This window comes from Curcuma longa, chromosome 7 (assembly GCF_044706935.1).
Source record: "Curcuma longa cultivar G26 ecotype Majalengka, Jawa Barat chromosome 7, ITB_CL_G26_1.1, whole genome shotgun sequence".
Taxonomy (NCBI): domain Eukaryota; kingdom Viridiplantae; phylum Streptophyta; class Magnoliopsida; order Zingiberales; family Zingiberaceae; genus Curcuma; species Curcuma longa.
In genome coordinates, this window is record NC_133867.1 from 10,503,996 (window position 1) to 10,525,549 (window position 21,554).

General features: G+C 37.7%; 2 protein-coding genes and 1 long non-coding RNA gene across 3 annotated transcripts; 2 read left to right on the plus strand and 1 right to left on the minus strand.

Annotated features, from left to right (window-relative positions):
- Positions 1 to 3,828: 3,828 nt before the first annotated feature.
- On the plus strand, positions 3,829 to 4,326 carry LOC141832616 (uncharacterized). The gene has a single exon (XM_074720090.1). It carries the CDS (start codon positions 3,829 to 3,831, stop codon positions 4,324 to 4,326), a length of 498 nt encoding a protein of 165 aa, XP_074576191.1.
- Positions 4,327 to 12,696: 8,370 nt separating this feature from the next.
- On the minus strand, positions 12,697 to 16,508 carry LOC141832250 (uncharacterized). Its single transcript, XR_012602106.1, has 3 exons — positions 16,031 to 16,508; positions 14,707 to 14,933; positions 12,697 to 12,921 (listed from the first exon to the last, which is right to left on the minus strand). It is a non-coding gene; the product is annotated as an uncharacterized LOC141832250 (long non-coding RNA).
- A 347-nt stretch (positions 16,509 to 16,855) lies between these two features.
- On the plus strand, positions 16,856 to 18,248 carry LOC141832251 (uncharacterized). The gene is made up of 3 exons (XM_074719744.1): positions 16,856 to 17,714; positions 17,843 to 17,924; positions 18,039 to 18,248. The coding sequence occupies exons 1-3, from the start codon at positions 16,897 to 16,899 to the stop codon at positions 18,246 to 18,248; spliced, it is 1,110 nt and encodes a 369-aa protein (XP_074575845.1). The 5' UTR covers positions 16,856 to 16,896.
- The last annotated feature ends 3,306 nt before the right edge of the window (positions 18,249 to 21,554 follow it).

Consider the following 21,554-nt stretch of genomic DNA (forward strand, 5'->3'; position numbering starts at 1 on the left):
AAATATAAGGGTGGATAGAAGGAGACTTTATTGAACGTCTTTAGTTCCACGTTGAAAATTTTATGGTTATGAGATTGATTTATAATGGATTGCAACACTTAAAGTTGGGAATATGAAGAGAGATTCTCTCATGTGTGGACTCGTAGGGAGGTGCAAATTGATCGGGGCACAATTTGTCCAAGTGAATCAACCAACGTACTAGATGTTAATGGCGCATCCATAACTATCGGGTGAAACGATCGACCATTGATAGTAGGCACATGAGTAAAGATAATGAATGTCCTTTATTCGACCATTTACTGTAGCCAAAGCCATCTCCACCCAGTGGATACAACAACAAAAATCCAAAAGCACCATGAAGAACAACAAAAGTCCACATGCCAAATTTCCTTGTGCTTCAGGCCCCCAACGAGTGGAAGCTACAACGGTTAAGAAATTGCAAACTTCCAACTAAGAACTTGCCAATCCATGAGTATACCATGAAGTTACAAAAGTTGTACCGATAAACCAACCTCCTAAAGCAAAATAAGCACAAAGAAAGAGCAATAGGCTGGACCAACCCACAAAAATGAAACGGTCTCTGCGTAACCAATCATCCATAATATCAAATAGATCATTTTTTTTGGTAAATTTACCAAGGGCTATAATCATAGCGATCCTATTTAACTACTTCAACCATTTCCGAACACCTCATAGCATTTCCAAGACACAGACAACCAGGCAACTCCACATAACCAGTCCAACCTAGCATTTAGAGATTATCAATTTAAATCATCTCAACAAATAATAAGTCTGAATTATTATCTATAATTTCAATTCAGAATGTCTTTATTATCTCCGACGACTAGATTGTAGAATATATCCGACACAATGAGCTTTGAGCCAATATAAGAATTTTATCATCATCATCTTTATTATTATCACACATCAACTTTAACCCACTGCCCTTCTTGATTGAAGGAGAAGCCCTTTATGGATCTTTATTATTATCACACATCGACTTTAACCCACTGCCCTTATTGATTGAAGGAGAAGCCCTTCTTTATGGACCGCCCCAACAATCAAATCATTACCCTTGCAAGTGAAGATCAAGGCATGATGCTAAAAAGTAGGCACGCTCACCCCCACCAAGTTAATGAGATACTCTACTCCTTTGGAAATTTGGTCTGTCTTGATCCACAAAGTCCAACATATTCACTAAATCTTACAGGGATCAACCTAATTGATAGTCTTCAACCAGCCATCCACTTCACAGTGGGGCATATTTTAAAAGTGTTAGGGGAGTGATGCAGCTATTCTTGGCCCTTACATTTGTAAGCGTGTGGCGAGAAAGAAAGAACAAGGCTCCATGATAGGGAGGAGTTTGAAGAAGACATGTGCTTCCACTATTCATCTTCTTAGGAGTTTGGATCGATCAAAGCTTCAAAAATTAGTATTTGTAGTGGTAGATCTTTGAATCTCCAAATAAAACAAAGGCGCATGAATATTCTCTAGACATTTTGACATTTATATATATGTCTCTTTCTACCCTTGCTATGTAGAATTAATGTACTTTTCCTCAAATATAAATTGACAAAATTTCCTTTGAAGCAACATGTGCCTCCGCAAAAGAATCAAATAACAAAGTAATCGACATTCGTACCAAATCACATATATCATCTTACCATCCTTTACCAATTCATCCACATGACATTGAAATATGTTTAGATGCTTCGTCGATCGAGTTTTTCTCGTCTACTATATGTAGCTTGTACAACTTCTTATCGAGAAAAAGAAAATTGATTGATAACATTGCTAGCTATACAACATTCCTCTACTTTCTACATGATACCCTATGCTCTACTCTTCTTTTCACTAGGTAGAATATTCAATAGATTCAACTGTATCAACATATATGATTTTCTCTCAACAATTAATGTCTCCTAAGTCTTTACAATGACCCTCTCAATCGTCACTGTGTATTGCTGGAATATTGATGGAGATAAGGAAAATCTCACTTGAATGCTCTTCCTCACCTAAAGTTTTCCATTAGGAAAAAAAACAAACATTTTCCTTACAATAATTTGATCTCCTTCTATTTCTATACGTGTCTTAAGACTTCGAAACACTAGATTGATATGAAATATTAATGGAGGTGAGAAAATCTCACTTGAGTGTTCTTCATCATCTAAAGTTCTCCATTAAAAAAAATAAGAGTTTTTCTTTACAATTGATGCGGTGAAAATCTATCGTCTTATTGGACATCACTGACCAAGCTTCCTCTTGTGATGTAGCTAGACCTGCATAGATCAACATGGGTCAGAGGGTGCCAGAAGTCATCCCGACGAGGTCCCTTCAATATTTAAGTAAGTCTCCAAGAGAGTCTTAAAGATAAAAATGACAGAGCTAGAGGGAAGAAAAAGATGCATATACCTTATGGGCATATCTGATACTTATATGTGGAGGTAGGTAGAAGACCATACCTAAGTAAGCCTTGTAATAAGGGTAGATGGGAAGTCATATTTATATATGTTGGATATTGGGCCTTAAAGGACCAATACGATTTTGTGAAAAAATCGTGGTGTCATCAATCGATGAAAGTCAAAATTGACTTCAAAATCAAAATCTACGTTTCGCGTAGATAGATCTAGACTATTAATTTGCTCAAAATCGATTAAGGGTGAATGAGAAATTAATTATTTAAAGTCAATCCAGAATAACATTAATTGTTAATTAATGTTATATAAGGAAGTGCATGGGGAATAGTCCCACATCGGAAAAAATTCGATGGGCTTCCCTTCCTTATTAATGTTGTTGTGTTAATGGAGTTAACACAAAAGCTCATGTGCTCTCTTCTCACGGGCGAGCAGGTGCTCGCACTTGCGAGCCCGTGGCCCGCCACGCGCGCACGCGCGCAATGGGCGCTTTGTTGGCGCACTTTGCACTTTGCACGTACGCGTCGCGAGGAGCATTGAGGAGCTTAAATTTATGCTCCAGAGGATGTGACAGTGCCTACGTGGCACTCAGGTGACGTGTCAGGCTCACATGTGACGTGGCAGTGCCTATGTGGCATCCACGTGGGCAGGGAGAGATGACTGGACTGCTGACTGGGCGAACGGATGACAACCGTTGATCAAAGAGGTGTGATGGATCGCATGTGATGCGATCTGGAGCGTTGGATCGCGAAGAGTCACGATCTGACCGTTGGTGATGAGTGCTTGATCTGAAGCGTCAGATCGAATGGATCATTGGATCCAGATCTGACGGCTGATGACAAAAGGGAGATCTGAAGGGTTACAACCCTCCAGATCTGACGGATGAGATTAAAGGGCGATCTGAAGGGTTACAACCCTCCAGATCGAACGACCCAGATCAATCCTGCCCAAAGGTCACAGCCACTCACCAAAGGGTATTCTACCTCTTCCCTTTGTATAAATAGATCCCTCCAGATGCTGAAAATTTCATCGAATCATCGATTCTACTCATCCTTTGAAGCATTCATCTCATCTTGTGCATTCGGAGTCCAAAAAGCCTACGAAAAAGTTCGTTGGTCTCGAAATTTGAAGTGCTACTATTTTGAGACGTCGTCGTTGTATCTTGGGAAACGAATTGCTGCTATCCGTAAGCACCTGTAGCGGAGCAATATCATTTTACGGAGATAGTGTTGAACACTAGCCTCGACGATCTGATATCAGTTTGCATCCTCCCGGCATCCACCGACCAACAATTGTAAAACGATATTGTGCAAACTGATATGGCTATGTGATCAACGACGTTCCGACCGCCATTCCACATGGAGAGAAGCCGAAAAAGTTCAATGGAGCCGACTTCAAACGATGGCAGCAGAAGATGTTGTTCTATCTGACGACGCTAAACCTCGTACGATTTTTGCGTGAAGACCCGCCAGCCACTACGGAAGGTAGCAAGGCTGCATACGATGCATGGTCGCACAGAGATTTCCTGTGCCGCAACTATGTTCTCAACGCATTGGACAACACATTGTATAACGTGTATAGTCCGATGGAGATGACAAAATCTCTGTGGGAATCGCTTGAAAAGAAATACAAAATTGAAAGCGCCGGATTGAAGAAATTCATCGTCGGTCAGTTTTTGGATTTCAAGATGGTGGATTCCAAAAGCGTGACGTCTCAAGTCCAAGACATGCAACTGATACTGCATGATCTGGACGCCGAAGGCATGAAGCTGAATGAGTCGTTCAAAGTAGCCGCGGTAATCGAGAAACTCCCTCCGTCGTGGAAGGATTTCAAAAATTACCTCAAGCACAAGCAAAAGGAGATGGGGCTTGAAGACCTGATCCTGAGGCTACGAATAGAGGAGGATAATTGAAAGTTATCCGACTCCAGAGGAACGAAGCGGACTGTCGACGAGATGTCCAACCTGGTTGAGCCGAACGCCAAGAAGCCGAAGCAATTCAAAAAGAAGGCTCAAGGCAAGAAATTCAAGGGCTCGTGCTACAACTGCGGAAAGCCAAGACACATGTCCAAAGATTGTAGACGCCCGAAGAAACCAACCAAGGGTCAGAAGGATGTTGCGAACCACGTCGCAACCTCTTTTGAGGAACTGGATCTCACTACGGTCGTGTTTGAATCCAATACAGTGGAGGATAACCCGAAGCAGTGGTGGATCGATACTGGAGCAACACGTCATATCTGTTCGGATAAGGCGATGTTCTCCAAGTATACTCTGATAAGTGGAAGAAAGCTCTATATGGGCAATTCCACGACATCACCGATTGTCGGACTCGAGAAAGTTATTCTGAAAATGACGTCTAGGAAGGAGCTAACACTCATTGATGTGCTCCATATGTTTCGACATCAGAAAGAACCTAGTTTCTAGATGAACACTTGTTAAGGCCGGCTTTAGACTAGTGTTCCAGTCAAACAACTTTGTACTTACAAAGAATGGTGTCTTTGTAGGAAAGGGGTACTTAGAACAGAGTCTGTTCAAAATGGTTGTAACACTACAAAAAAAATAGCAATCTGCGATGAATTTTACGACGAATTTCTTAAAAAAAATCATCGTAAAATAGTTTACGACAAATTTTGCGACGAATTTAAATTCGTCGCAATCAAGTCGTCGCCAAATTTTGTGATGAAAAATTAAATTTCATCGTAAAATTTTACGATGAAAACCCGTATTCGTCGCCAATTGGCGACGAATATTTCTTCATCGCCAATTAGCGACGAATTCTGGATTCAATTCGTCACCAATTGGCGACGAATTTTGCGACGAATATGGGTTTTCGTCGTAAAATTTTGATAAATAGTAACTTACGATATAATTGCGACGGACCTGATTTCATTGCAAAATTTATTGCCAATTTGCGACGAAAATGATTTTCGTCGTAAAATTTGTCACAAAATAAAAAAATTTAATATTCTATTTATTTAGTGGTGATCCCATATATACAATTACATATCGATCCAATCGGATCGATTTATAACATACATAAGAATAGACCTGTCACATACAATCCATAACAACATATCAACATCCATAACAACATATCAACATCCATAACAATCATAAATATCAAACAATCCATAACAATCCGATTTAAGCCCAACTCAAATCAAGATTGATTTCTCTTGCAATTGAGTCCTCCAAATATTATTATTTTCATCCCAAATTTTTGTAAAAATTAAATACACAAATTAATACCTGTAAATTTCCATAAATTAATAAGAAATTAGAATAAATACTAAAAATTCATCCAACATAAATATCAGCCCAAATATCTAATTTATTGACAAGAAATATAATCAAAATAGCTCAATATGACCTTAATTTACCCTATCAAAATAGTTCAATCTAATCCTAATTTACCCGAGCAAAAAGCTAGTTATCACCGAGCTTGACTTTAACCACCACGTAGACTTGACTCTTCACTTGACTCTGTCACGTGTAGGTCCCCATCCACCGTATCATTACACATGCATCATTAAGCTTGTTAGATGTAATGCATTTGATGTATATCATATCTTTTCACATGCATAAATTGCAAGTCTTACAATTAAGGACAATGGCATTAGTTAACATCCTAAATAGGATGATCAAATGTAGAATACCTAGATAGAAATGCATAATCCCTTAATTTAGGAAAAATTAAATTATTCATTTCCCGAAGACTATAGTATGACTTGTGTGTGTATTGAGATATATTAGACACAAGTAAGATGTTAAGACGATAAACTAAGTTCAAGATGCAATTTGATATATCAATATGAGCTTTAGTTTCATCAAATGGATTTTACATGACCAATCATGGGAAAAGCTAATGTGCAAGTCATGTGCATTTAATTCATAGATTATGGTTGTAAATTAAGTTTGAAAATCATTTCAAAATCATTTTTGAAAACTTTGGTGAAGTCTATTTGTTGATAGGAATCATCATTGATTAGGTTGATACAAAATTAAAGTGAAATATTAAAGTTTTAAATGATTTTCAACTTTATACAATTCTTTAAAAATAAAATATATTTTCATTAAAAATTATTTTTTTTCTTGATAGTATTTGACATAAGTAATGTGTATGAAATTTCATGATTTTTCAAAAATTATAGAATTACTTATATATTTTTGAAATTTGATTTGAAATTGATATGCAATTTTTCAATCTAGCAATCTATTGTTGTCCACCAACAATCGATTGATGCTTGTATCAATCGACTGTTGACCATTAGCAATTGATTATTACAATGATTTTTTATTGATATCGAGTTATTTCAATCACATAAACTTACTCCTAAGTATTTTAACTATCTATAATCCTTTGATATACTTGGATAAATATTTAAAAGTGATTATTTTTATAAAAATGAGAAATAGATGTAAAAAAAAAGAATATGAAATTAAGGAAAAGGTTTAGATTTAAAGTTGAAACTTTAATTTCATTATTTAGATTTTGAAATTTTCTAAAAGATTAGAAACTCCAAATTATTATTAGTGCAATAATTAAGTTAGAGCATGCTTTGAGGGAAAGTCCTCCTCAAAGGCATGATTTTGATATGAAACGAGGAGAATGCAATAATATGAGGCTGAGTGAATGAAGGATGTATGCTCAAGGTTGAGCATTAGTGAAAACGGAAGGTAGGAAACCTCCATTGTGATGTTGAAAGTTTAGAATGGAAGAAGAAAATAGATTTTTGAAATGATATTTTTGATGTGTACCCAAAGGAGAAGACTGAAGGGTTCAAGTTATGAAACATTCATTGGCATGAGAAGTAAGATATTAGGCTAATGGTTGAGTCAAACTTAAATATATTATCAAACATTAAAAAGGGAGAGATTGTTGGTGCAATCGACCTCTTATCAAAGTTGATCAAGCTTGAGTTGACTCGATTTGATTTTTGATATTTGATCAATATATTAGTCAATCGAGTGAGAGGTCAAGTAAGTCAAGGTTGATCAAATACTTGACAATCTGTCAAAATGATTAGTTGGATGAGGAATATTGGTGCAATAGAAGTGGTTTGTGGATCACTAGAGGGGAGAGGTGAATAGCGACCTGTAATAAAAAATTAATATTTTTCTCTTACTAATTAACTAGCAAGGACACACACATATTAAAATAAAAATATAATATAAAAGTAAAGAGACACATAATTTACTTGGTTACAACCCTCGGGTTGTTAGTCCAAGACTATGAATAGCTCTACTAAAATCTCCTTCTTCGGAAATGACCCAGAGGTGGAGAAGCATCTTACAATGGTTGGGTAAAGACTTTAACAAAATGAAGACAATTAAAATCGAATGTGTTGTATTTTCTTCTTCGAGCTTCAGTCTATTTGTAGCCTTCACCTCGAGCTGACCATTGTGCTGATGTGGCAGTTCCGGGCATCTGGATTCATCGAACTCAATCCATTCTGGTAATGGTTCGCTAATAGCTCTGGATGACTTCTTGTAATCCCGTCGACATGGACTCCGTCTTGATCCATCTCGACAATGGCTAACGTTGTTCTGAAATGGGTATCTGGGCGCCTTCGAACTTTGGTGGATGAATACTTAATCTAATCATTCCTCCTGATCTAGTTGCTGAGTTGGCGGTTAGTCCTTTTAAAGGGTTCAACTCTGATATCAATTGTTAAAATCGATGGAATCCATATATCTCCACAATGTATAATATTGTCCACTTTGAGCTTAAGCCCTCATAGTTTTATTTTTGGGCTTTATCAAAGCTCTCATACCAATGGAGATATTTTTCATCTTATAAACTCATGATCTTTTTTGTGTATTTTCAATGTGGGACTTTAATTGTATCCCAACAAAATCCTCCCCTCAAATAAAGGATCATTAGGAGTCCCCCTACCATTATCCTCATAGTCCGGGCCTCCCCTAGCTTCTTCATTTTTTTTTAGGGTCCCCACATGGTTCCACATAGACCATGATTCTGATATCAATTGTTAAAATTGATGGAATCTACATATCTCGACAATGGTATGATATTGTCCATTTTGGACTTAAACCCTTATGTTTTTATTTTTTTGACTTTACCCAACAGGCTACATGCCAATGAAGATATTTTTCATCTTATAATCTTATAATCTTTTCTATATATTTTCAATGTAGGATTTTGATTGTATCCCAACAAGGAAGAGTCAAGTAAGTCGAGGTTGACTAAATACTTGACAAGATATGGAAAGCTCAAGTAACTCATGATTGACCAGACACTTGGTGATTGGAAGTCCAATATGAAGTTGACAAGTGGATGGTCATGGGTGATCGAACACTTGACGGTTAAAAGACTAATTCGAAAAGGAAAATTCAAGTGGGTTATGGTTGATTAAACACTTGGTGATCAGAAGTCCAACAGAGAGTTGGCATGAGACAGAAAGTCCAAGTGGATCATGGTTAACTGGACACTTGGCGCTCAAAAGTCCAATAGGAAGTTGGCATGTGGGAAGTCCAAATATGTCATGGGTGACTGAACACTTATCAATAGAAAGTCCAACATGGAGTTAGCACGAGACGGAAAGTTCAAGTGGGTTGCAGCTAACCAAACACTTAGTGATAGAAAGTTGAAATATATCAAGGAAGATCGTATATTTGGCATGGATGAAGTTCTAACAAGTCACGAGTAATTAGATGCTATGCGCGTGAAATCTTGATAGGTCAAGGGGTGACCAGATGTTAAGTGAAGAAAATCATGGTAGGTTGAGGTCAACTGGATACTTAGCAAGATGAGTTTTTAGCTTTAGAAAGGCTAAAATAGAGGTAGCAATCAATTTCTAGGAAGAGGCAATCATTGCTAAAAGGGTGCTCAGGACACTCGAACTCAAGGTGCTCGAGTGAGTGCCCAACAACCTAGTCAGACTCAGGTTGATCGAGTATAGGGTGCTCGATCGCGCCCAAGAGATGTTGAGTATTGACTCCTTCATGCTCGCAACCCACTTGGACTCGGGTTGATCGAGTTCGAGCTGCTTAGTCGCGCGTAAGAAATGCTGAGTACTAACTCCTTCATGCTCAACAAGCCACTCGGACTCAGGCTGCTCAAGCAAGGCGTTCATCAAGTTGCAACTCAAGAGCCCACTCAGGCTCTAGAGTCGATGTTCAATTGAGTTGGATCTCGGGAACCTACTCAGGCTCAGGAGTCTATATTCGATCGAATTGGCACTTGGCAACCCACCTAGGCTCGGGACTCCAAGTTGGGACATGGCAGTCAGTGACGACTCACACAAGCTCGGTACACGATGGCCCACTCGAGGTTGGGACACAACAGTTGGCTCAACCTACTCGAGCTTGGGCATCAACTCACGAATAGAGTTGAGCAACTACTAAACCCCGAACTCACTAGTAATCAACTACTATAGAACAACAATCGATTGGTAGACAGTGTCAGACAAACAAATGCTTCAAAATCGATTGGTCAATTCGACTTATGGCTAGCAATCGATTGTTATGTCTCAGTAATCAATTGATGGTGGTCAAATTACGTAAAAAGAGTCATTCTGTAGGTGTCAATGGTCGAATTACAATGAGACAATCGATTAGTGAGAGCTAGCAATTGATTGTTAGGCGTAAATATGCTCGATTAGCAACTTATAAAAGAGATTTTGAGGCAAATCGAAGTAGTTGGTTCTTGAGGGTTCGGGGATAAAATGTTGCTGCATTTTCTACCATCAAAAGGTAATTCAAAACGACAACAAAGCATCTGAAGTAAAATTTTCTCAAATTGTAAAGTGTTTTACTTTCATTTGTATTTATTTATTTATATTATTTGTAAACAACAAGTGTTGTAAGAAGTTTCTTGGTACGTATTCAAGAAGAAGAAGGAATAGTAATTTTAGATCGATAGGACTTGACCTTGAAGTAGTCATCCTGGGAGTCGATGAATCAAATAAAACAAACGATGGTGTACATATGACGTCGAATTTGATTAAAGTTTTCTTGAGAGGGACGATTCTCAACAGTACTCACTCTTATTAGTTGTGTTGTATTATCTTAGTGTTAAATACTTGTAGGCGGCTAGCCGTTCATGTGAAAATTATTACTAATAAACTTGATAATTAGAATAGCTAAGAAAGACAATAAAATATTAGATACATAGTTAGAGACAAGTGAAACCAACAAGATTAACGTGTAAATACTATTTACACACACTGACACATATTATACAGTCAAAAAGAGTTGTGTGGCTAAGCTTCAACTTTGGCCTCTCAAAGGACTGATACCTATTGCACCAAAATAATAAATGTATTACATATATTATAAAGCTTTGGTTCAACATTTAAAAGGAATTTTCATGACCCTTCGCTCATTTATAGGCTTTGTTATTTTGCATAAAATATCTTTCCACTAAGTGGATTGCGAATTATTCATTTTTTTATTAGATGCTGGATGAATAATGAGTTTTTCTTTTTTTATATATTTATATGATGTATTTCATATTAAATGAATTGTAAATTATGATATAGTTTTATATGATGTATATTTTTTTTATAATAATGAATTTTTAAAGGGATATTAAGTTGTTTGTGAAAAAATTATTGAAATCATCTAGCATTGTTAGAAATAGAGGCACATATTATTAAATTTCCGAAATATATATAAATAACAATAGAAGAGGATCATCTTGAAATAAAGACATATATTATTAAAATTTTAAAATATATGTGAATAACAATAAAAGGATCAACTTAGGCCCATATAATAATTTTGGCTAAAATTCTTATATGAAAACTCAAATAATAAAATTGAGAGTTCAACAACTTCAGGTCCATATAAATGATTGATTAAAGTGAAATAAATTGCAGAAAAGACAAAGGATCACTCGACTGGCTCCACGAAACATAAAAAAGAGACCATCTTTAAATGTGGTTAGTTCGAGTCCATATAATAAAGAGTTCAACAACTTCAGGTCCATATAAATGATTGATTAAAGTGAAATAAATTGCAGAAAAGACAAAGGATCACTCGACTGGCTCCACGAAACATAAAAAAGAGACCATCTTTAAATGTGGTTAGTTCGAGTCCATATAACAATTTTGGTCTTTTATGATAAATAATAGTACAATATAATAAAGAGCATAGAATAAATCGACAGTCTCTAAGGAATAGAAAACATGGAAGCTTCTTTCAAATTTAAGCATTAGTTTAATTATTAGTTTAGGTAAATGCATTTATGGACCTAAATAAGCCAAAATTAAAAATTAAAGATATAAAATGACTTCAAAATCTCTAATGCCTCTCTCACTTGCTACCGTGAGAGAGGCAACTCATGGTCGTGGGCTGCCTCGCTCACATCCGTGAGATTCCATGAGTTTATTTTTTTTTTCTTCTCTAAAAGGTGGATTCTACCATTCCAACGGTCCCACACGATCGGCCTTACGACTATTTGTAAAGAGGTAAATCGAAAAACTACAATTGATCACGACGGAAGAGAGTATTACTCGACTTCGTCGAGATTCAAATCTTTGTCCTCTTCTACAAGTCTGATCCATCGTAACTAACTCAGCTATGTCCTAGAGCGAGTTTATTATTTTTTTCCCCCTTTTCCTCTCATTGCCCTTAGTTTCCTTTTCTCTAAGAAATTTTGTCCATATCGTATTCCTTTCCATCTTCAATCCACACATCAAAGTAAACAGAGCAAAAGGAACACAATCGAAAGGTCATCTAATAGTTTCAACTAAAAAAATAATATATAGAACTAAACTACTTAAAATTTTAAAAATATATAAATAGAATAACTTCCAATTTTCTAGGGATCAAGGTTAAATTTGTATAATAATTTTGACTAAAATTATTACATAAAACTTGGCAAGTCAAAATTACAAAATGAAAATATAAAACAACTCAAAAAGTTCTAACAAATACAAGGTAATGCGTGCTTGTTTATGATTTTTAATTATTATAGATTAATATCCTAATTTTGATTAAAACTATTACATAGATTTAAAGTTGATTAAAGATACAAAACAATTGGAGAGTTTTCAATGGGTACAATAGTGCTTATTTATAAAATTTGACAAGAATAGATTTATATAACAATTGTTATATAAAATATAAATAATTTTGAAAAAAGTAAAATCATGAAAGTCCAGAATTGGTACTTATTCAAAATTATTAGACAATCTCCTATGGCGCCAACAAACAACTGAATAATTCCATGGACTTCAAAGAATATAAATCCTGCAACAAAGTAAAACTCTAAAACATACATCATAAATCTCTCTAAGCATTTCATACTAAACCCTCTAAACAAAAGTTTTGAATATATGCCCTTCAATTTATTCGAACTTTTTGCCTTACTCAAATCCATCAAAATAAAGTACACCACAAGGACACAACATGAGTGTAAGCAAATTATTAGTCTCTAAAAAATATAGTAGCAAAAACTAATAATACCTCTTAAAGGAGATTTTGATGGCGTCAACTTCTGTACTGGTGGCATTTCCTATATTTCGGACAGAGACATGAAAGAACCTGGAATGAAACAAAAGCAAGCAAAGACCAACCTCAAAATAAAAGCAAAGAAAAATTTAAAACATTGTCAAAATTCCAGTCCATGGTCTGGAAGAAGACCAAATGCTCCAACTGAAGTTTTTTGTAAATAAATTAAATACACATTTATTTGGTTGTGTCAACAGTAAAATGGTAAAAAGGGTAACTGGACTTATTGACCCAATAGTTTGATGTATGATTCACCAGTATTTTGGTCAGGATCTGATAATTAGTATAGTCTTGATATAAAGTTTATGCAATAATTAACCTATGCAGAGCCTCTATGATTCCTCCCAGTCTCATGTGACTCCTTCGTCCTGTTCCTCTCAGGTCTCAGTATCTCACCACTCTGCCACCAGCAATAATAACACCAGCAGGCAGCAGGCACCAGGCACCTGCAAGCAACCCTGGTACTACTGCCAGTATTCACTACTTGTGACAGAGACAACAAGTTCACTCATTTATTCTCTCTATTAAACCTCCCATCGTAAATTAAAAAAAAATCAGTTGGACGAGAGTCGGATACTTTGATTTATCAAAAATAAAATAATTCAGTTGTACTGACTGGGACTATCATACGATAGTAAGAAATAGAATAGATTTTTAAGATAATAAGAGTTCAAATTTCATTCAGAATATATTATATCTGAAAAATAGCGCTGGATCAGATCTGTCTGTGTTTGTTGATTTATCTTAATAGGGATGAAAAATTTTTATGGAATCAGACCGATTATCTTCAGGATTAATCGAATATACCTATATTACCGAAAAAAAATAAAAAAAAATAAAATAATCTAGTTGGATGGCCCCAAGGTATGGTGCGATGATAAACGATAGGACGGTCTCTCATGTTACGAGAGTTTGATTCCCACGCAAGGTACCTTATACGTCCACAGTACTCGAACTACTTGTGATGTTGGACCGTCGGTTATACCCATCTATGCTTTCCAAATTTATTTTGGTGGTGAATTAAAAACTACTATAGGATCGGACTGGTCCCCTCCATGATTAGTCGGATCGAAGAACTGAATACTTGGATTAATAAAAAAAATAGTATAGCGGCAAAACGCTTAGTAAAATACTCAAGCATCCACAATTCGAATCTCAACTACCGAACACTGTTATTTTCCTCTAGTGGGATGAAAAATGTAGGATGTTGGTTACTAAACTAATAGCCGCTCATACTTCCTGATTTATTGGATGGATGAATAAGAGGAAAAGTCACCCACCTTGAAAATTAATTGAGTCTAAATCCCCAAAACTTGGATTATTAAAACTAATAATAATAAAACTCATCTGGTATGCCCTGGGTATGATGCAACGACAAAGTGTTCAATAAATTACTCAAGCATCCACGATTAGAATCTCAATTATAGCGCACTGTAGGATATTTTCCTCAAGTGGATGAAAAATCTAAAATATTAATCGTTAAATGAAAAGTCATCATGCTTTGCTTTCAAATTTACCCAATAGATAAATTAAGAAAAGGCCGTCTACCTTCCAAATTAATTGAGTCTAAGACCCATATACTTAGAATTTTTTTAAAAAAACAACCATTTGATACCGCCTACCTAGATTAGGGTTAGGGATTATAATAAAGTATTTAAAAGAATAAATAAGAAAATAGAAATTTTAATTATGATATAAATGAATATTCAACCTCTAAAAATATATAAATTGAGCTCTAAATTAGATGAGGAGGACTTCATCCACTACGTCTAAAAACTAAATGAGCCAATTCATTCAAGTCGAGTAGGATTGACTGACCTGAATCTGAGATGGATTTGTTGGTTAACCCAATTGAATTAGCCAGTCCAGCGTCCTACGAAAAAGGAGCTCTGGTCAGCGACGAAGACGGTGTGGCTAGAGTTTAGCGACTTGTAGGTGGGTCCGTGCGTCAGCATGAATTTCTTACTCCATCACAAACACGCATGACACAGACCACGTGGAGACAGCTTGCCCGCTCTCACCAAGCAGATCCATGCTCCCGACACCTGCCAGCCAACGGCTAATAAGTTAATGGTATCAACAGTAGCCGTTAAAGGTCCAACAGAGCACTGATTAAAGAAATGCTGGATCCATTCGGTGATCCAAAACCCTTTTTAAAGCATTATCTTGTTGGGGGTTATTTCTTGATTGATTGAGTAGTCAAAACCAAGGCCGTGAAAATAATAAATTTATAGATGATTCAATTTAATGCGGTATGAAATCTAGAAATATGATTAGAAATAAATACTTCAGCTCATGGCATGTTAGGGAAAAGAAAAAGTACTTATGATCACATGATTCAAAAAGTATTTATGATCACATGATTCAGCTTGAGCCACCTTACAGCATTGCTTGGGATAATATAGCAAGAATAGGATAATAGCATTGGCATCTCCATTTCTGAATGTGGCTATTGGGTCACTGCATGCATTTCCCGATTTATCCTTGTACCAGTTGTAAACTTTCGTGAAGTCGAACCGATCACCGGATAGTCAATGAGACTAACACCTACTATATATATATATATATATATATATACACACAAAATATAATTACTCAAATGAGACGGGATGCCCGTCAATGACGGAGCAGCCATGCATACGGATCACGGCTCTGGTATTCAAGTGGAGCATAATTTTCTATAATGACGGATAAATTGTGGAGGTCAGCTATAGATGATCTTCAAAGTGAACACTTTCGGATTTTCTCAGTAGGCGAACTGAGAGAAAACCGTTCACCTTAAAAAAAATAATTGGGTGGGCAGGAGTTTTTGGATATCTGGAATACCAAAAATTACACTTAATCATAAATTGCTAATTGTAAGCATTGTCCTCCTATTTAATAACCCATAAGTATCAGAACAAGGTTTGAGTAAAAGTTAATAACAGTTTCAATAATCTGATTAGAGAAGTATCCAAAGACTAGAATTTGCATATAATTGTGAAGAAAAAAAAATATGCAATGCAATGTTCAACAGTGAAAGAAATTAGTTCAATGGTACCAAGGAAATGTTCTGTTGAACATGGCCACCAATAAATATGCATCGATTAGTGAAGAAAGATAAGCAAAACAATATTTAAGAAGCTTAATTCTGAACACTTACCTTCTCTGCTCATAGTTTAGTAACGCCAGTGAAATGGGGGACCAGAAGTCACAATAAAGAGAATGAGACAGTGCCCTGACTGCTATAATTTTTTTTCCCCTCCATCACATTGCAGCCTTATTTCATAGAGATTCCTCTTCATCCTTTGAGGCACCTTTTCTAGGGTGAGAAAAGTTATCCGTTTCCAAAGTGTGAAAATTCCATCTTTTTCACTCCACAGAGCCTATCTCCACATTTCCATTCCCCCACGTCCTTCCCCTACACTAACATCCATGCTGCAGCCTTTGTCCTCTCCTACTCCACCAGATCGTGATCGCTCGTGGCTTTGGAGATCTCAATGACCAAGACTTTTGAGCGTGTATGCTCAAGCTGTCATTATACTCTCAAAGGGTTAAGCTTCCCGCTGGACGTTGGTGTCTCTGTTTTCTCTTTGAGAAAATTTCTATGACCAGGTGAGTCCAGTGCAATGAGATTTTGAGCTGCAGCTGTTATCAAAATTAGAAAAACTCTACTCCCTTCCGAAAATTGAGCTACCATAGGTTTGGATTGATTGAGCAAGAAATAATCTTTCTTAGAGAATCCTCAACAAGGTTTTTTGTTCTTCTTGTAGAGAATGCTCGAGCAGTCAAAAGGCATCTACATTGAAAGTTATTTGCTCATACCTGATGAGTGAGGCGTAAAAAGCAGAGATCAAAGTGCAGAGAGTTGACAAAGTCCATTACTACTCAGATGTGCTTCAAGGATTTTATGGTGTTGGAGAGAATCTAAAAGTTGAAAATCTTAAGGGTGCTGAAGTTTTCAGTAGCTTCCATAGAAATCGAGCAGTGAATGATCTGTTGATCACACTGGCTTAGACTTTGGAGAAGATGAGGCCTGTGGACGGCAAGGGGAGCTACCACTATGAATCAACTCAGGATCATAACTTTGGCACCAACGCCAGCAACTTCGAGTTGCAAAATGGCAACAAACCACTCCGTCGGCACAAAACCTTGGGATCCCGCACCAAGCCAACGCCCTCCAAGTGGGATGACGCGCAGAAGTGGCTGGTCGGGCTCTCCGGAGGCGAGCACAAGCAGGCAGCGAGCAAGCCACGGAACTCCAACGCGGACGACCGCAGGCTGCTAACCTCTTTGTCCCAGAGAGGGAGGGACTCCTACAGCAGCGCCGACGGGGACGACATAGTTCTCGCGATCGCCGCGCAGGAGGAAGGGGAGACAAAGAAGATCGACTACTGGGGGGCCAGCAAGCCGGCAGTGGAGGACGCAGCGGTGGCGGTTCGGTCGATCTGCCTCCGCGACACGGGCACCGAAATGACGCCGATCGCGAGCAAGGAGCCGTCGAGGACAGGGACGCCACTGCGGGCAACAACGCCGGTGCTGAAAAGCCCGATCTCGTCGAGGTCCTCCACGCCAGGCAGGGTCCGACCAGGCGGGCAGCAACCGGAGGGCCACCAAGCCGCGGCGGGAGCGACGGCTACTAGGAGCGGGGAGAGGAGAAGCGACGTCGTGCCCTATGGGAGGTCGAACGGAAGCGGCGGGGCCAGGGCGTTGAGGGCGGAAGCGGAGATCGACGGCGACAAGTCGGGCGAGGTCAATGCGGCGGCGGAGCAAGAGAGGAACCCTAATTCGCTGGAATCCCGAGCCGTCGCCTGGGACGAAGCGGAGCGGGCAAAATTCATGGCCAGGTTCGCAAATAAATATTTTTAAATAATTAAATTTCTAATTATTTATATTTTTAAAAAATATATATATTTTTCTAGCTTGATTTTTATTCATTTACTTTTTAACTGAATCGACCATTCTCGATATATAGATACAAACGCGAAGAGGTGAAGATACAAGCATGGGAGAATCATGAGAAAAGAAAGGCTGAATTAGAGATGAGGAGGATGGAGGTACTCCATAACTCAATACACTTTATCGATATTTTTCTTTCCAAAATAAGTAATAGTGTAGATACAAAGTTAAAAGATTTTCCTTTCCTTCCCTTTCCTTTCCTTCTCTCGTAGGTGAAGGCCGAGAGAATAAAATCACGGGCGCAAGAGAGATATGCGAACAAGTTGGCAGCCGCACGGAGAGTAGCGGAGGAGAAGCGTGCGAATGCGGAGGCAAAATTGAACGAGCGAGCTGCGAGAACCACAGAGAAAGCGGATTTCATTAGAAGGACGGGGCACCTTCCTTCTTTCTTCTCCTTCAAGTTGCCTTCTCTTTGTAATTGAAACTGGAAAGGGCATTGCTCCTTGTAATTTTTATCAATTTGTGTCTTAGGTAATATTGTAATATTATTTTCCCTATAATAAATGTTTCCTTAGTTCTACTATTTGCATGATATGTTTGTTTTATTCAATTACATTTCATAACTGTCTATGTATTATCATGAGTTTGATATGGGATTCAGCTTAAGGGGGAGAGAGTGAATAGACGATGAGCTTGATGATTTAACCTTGTAAAAAAATACAAACAAAGCAATTTTCATAGTTGTGTGTACTCGACTGATAGTCTCTTTTTCGCTTGATCGGTTCCTCCTCTCTCGATGTCTCTGAAGTCGAAGGTATGACCTCCTCCTGACCACAATTCAATGGCATGTGAATAGAACTCATAATGGGGTAAGTCAACTTGTCATAAATCAATCAAATGACGGGGTGGGACGAGAAACCCGACATATGATGGGGTGGAGCGAGGCAGAGCGGGACAGGGCAGGGCACCAACTTAGTGGGTTGAAAAATCTTCAACTTCACCTAACCCAAAAGCGAGTTGCGGGTTAGACGAGTCAACCCACAAACTTGTCCAAAAATAAAAAAAAAATATAGAAAATATTAAAATTTTTAAGTTTATATTACAATTTAAATCGGTCAAGTTGAAATTTTAAAATTTAGATTACGATTTAGACATGTCAAATCCGATAGTACATTAAGTTTTCTACTTTAATTTTAAATTTAAAAAAAAAAATCTTAATCTGCGACCCAATCCAAGCCTACCACGAGCTGACCCATGTGGGTCACCGTCCTAGGTGGGTCAGTCCACCTAAATTCACCTTAAAATAAATTGATAAAATTTCAATTCAACTCGCTTAAATTGTTTGACGGGGCAGACCAATCCGACAAATCTAATCCAAATTAACAACTATACCTACAAAGTAACACATGTTAACAGGGGCCAATGTTGCCTTCCAACGTTCAAGTCAACATTGAGCTAAGATAGAAGATTCTCAAAGATGTTAGAAGAGAGAGAGAGATGACACTCCAAAGCATTAGAGACAAAGAGTACGGGTGAAAAAGAGTTCTCTCCGCACGTAAAAAAAAGTCATATCTTAACTTATATTCATCAGTCGTTATATAGCCAATGGAGAAGAATCCCCATGTAGGATATCACATGTCCACCACTGTTCCTCAGAGAGGTGTTTAGGGAACAAAATAGGGAACATTTGTTGAATCATACCAGACATAAACTAGCGAAATATCCACGTAGAATACTACGTACTCACTAGCTATCCACCTAAATGATGCTTAGGGAACCAAGGGATGGCAACCATTGAGTGAATCTCTACGTGGGAAGACTCGTGTCCACTAGTTATTGATCTGAGGGATGGTTAGGATACCAAGGGTGACATCGTTGATACATGTCTCGGAGAATCTCCACATAGCATCCCCATATTCATCATATGCATTAATCATTTTGCTTAGATGCTAGATCATTAAAGGTTGAGGGCAAGTTCTGAATTGGTTAATGATGAGTTAGGGTTTTATTAATTTTTAATCGATTTATTTTTGGGCTTTTACATGAAAATAAATTATGAAATGAATCGATTCGTTTGTATTTGTCCTATATGACATAAATTGAGGCTTGATTATAATTTTCCTGATTTAATGGTAATTTTTGGATTAATTTGGTTTTAATTGATTTTAGGGCTCAAATCAGACTCAACTCGAGCTCAACCGCGGTCAAATCAAGTCAAATTTGCCAAATTGATCAAGCCAACATGGAGGACATGACCTAGATTAAGTTTGATTAAAATCCCTAAATTTTTTGGAAACCCTAAGCTACCCTAGAGCCTAGATTAAGTTTCGGCCGTTGGATTCAAAACGGATGGTCCAGATCATCAGATTAATCAGAGTATATAAGTTTGGATTTAATCGCCACTGTTCATCGTCTTCTCGCGCGGAATACCCTGTGAAGCGACGTACCAAACCGCGGCCCCCCTTCCTCCCAAACCAATTCCGTTGAATTCCTTGCTCCTTAAAGAATCCAAAACCGGTCGATTGGGTATAATTTGGCAGCTAGACGAGGAGCGGCGGCGAGGTTTTCTCCGGCGGCTTCTTCCCCTGTTTCTGTGATTTTCGGCCATCGGCGGCTTAATCTGACGCCCCGAGCTTTGGAGGGGTTCTCTGAGGTTCGTAGCTAGCTCCTATACCATCATCAAACCAATCGGAGTGAAGAGAAGCACAGAAATCCAGTTGCAGCTTCAATCCGACGCCGCGCAAGCCACTGTTAGCGCTGTAGAGGGTTTCTTCGGCAATTTCGTGGTTCGGGCAGCGAGGAAACAATACCAGGGATCACGTTGAGGACTCTAGAGGACTCAATGAAGCTGGTTTGACACCCAGCTGAGGAACAATCGAAAAGGGATGGGTTGGAGGCTTAGTTGCTGATTTCTGAACGTTTCTGATAGTTTTATTTCAATGTTTCTGTTAAAATCAAATTCTTAGCAACTTTGTGACTTTGTTAATTCTTAGCTTGTGTTTGGATTTGGAATCAATTTAGAGTTTGAATAGTTTAGTTTTAATCTTTCAAATGCAACTTAGAAACCCTTAAACTCTGATTTCTCCCAGTTTTCACTGTTATGTGTCGTTTCTAAATCACTGTTCCGTGCCAAACTCCCGGCTGTGCCAACCTTTGGTCTTGTTCTAAGCACCTTGAAAATTGGTTGTGTGTTGTATACTTGTTAGTGTTATCTTAGCTTTTGATTGTTAGGAAATTGTTGGATGCAAAACACTTTTGTTTGTGTCATTTCAAGCTTTTGAACTGTTCCGTGCCAAACACTTTTGAATGAATCGGATTAAGCCTCAATCGGTTGAATGTTTGCATTTTAGAAGTTAGCTATCTAATTTCAATGATGTTGCACATGATTTGTTTCATCTAGCTTGCATTTAGTGCACTGAATCCTGTTTAGGTTGCATTTAGGTTTAGGATTTGAACAGTTAGGGTTTTAATAGGATTTTGAATTGCAACTTAGGTTTGTTTGATACCTTGGTTCAATAACTTCATTTTTAGATTAGTTAATTGTGTTTTTCATTTATTTTCCAATCTTTCATTTACATTTCATTTCAAAACCACAAAAACCCCATTTACCTTAGAAAACCCCCAAAATACAACACCTAAGCTCAATTATTCAATTTTCTACTAACCTTGGAAAAACACGACTCGAGGCCCCTATACTTCATTTATTTGAATTAATTATGGGTTTTCGATAAAATTATAAATTCTAATTTGCAACCCTACTCGTGACACATATAAATTCTAGGGTTGTC

Coding starts and splice junctions, on each gene's coding strand:
- LOC141832251 (XM_074719744.1), top strand. CDS start 16,897: ATGAGGCCTGTGGACGGCAAGGGGAGCTACCACTATGAATCAACTCAG. Junction 17,715..17,842: donor CGGGCAAAATTCATGGCCAG/GTTCGCAAATAA, acceptor CTCGATATATAG/ATACAAACGCGAAGAGGTGA. Junction 17,925..18,038: donor TAGAGATGAGGAGGATGGAG/GTACTCCATAAC, acceptor CTTCTCTCGTAG/GTGAAGGCCGAGAGAATAAA.
- LOC141832616 (XM_074720090.1), top strand. CDS start 3,829: ATGTTGTTCTATCTGACGACGCTAAACCTCGTACGATTTTTGCGTGAA.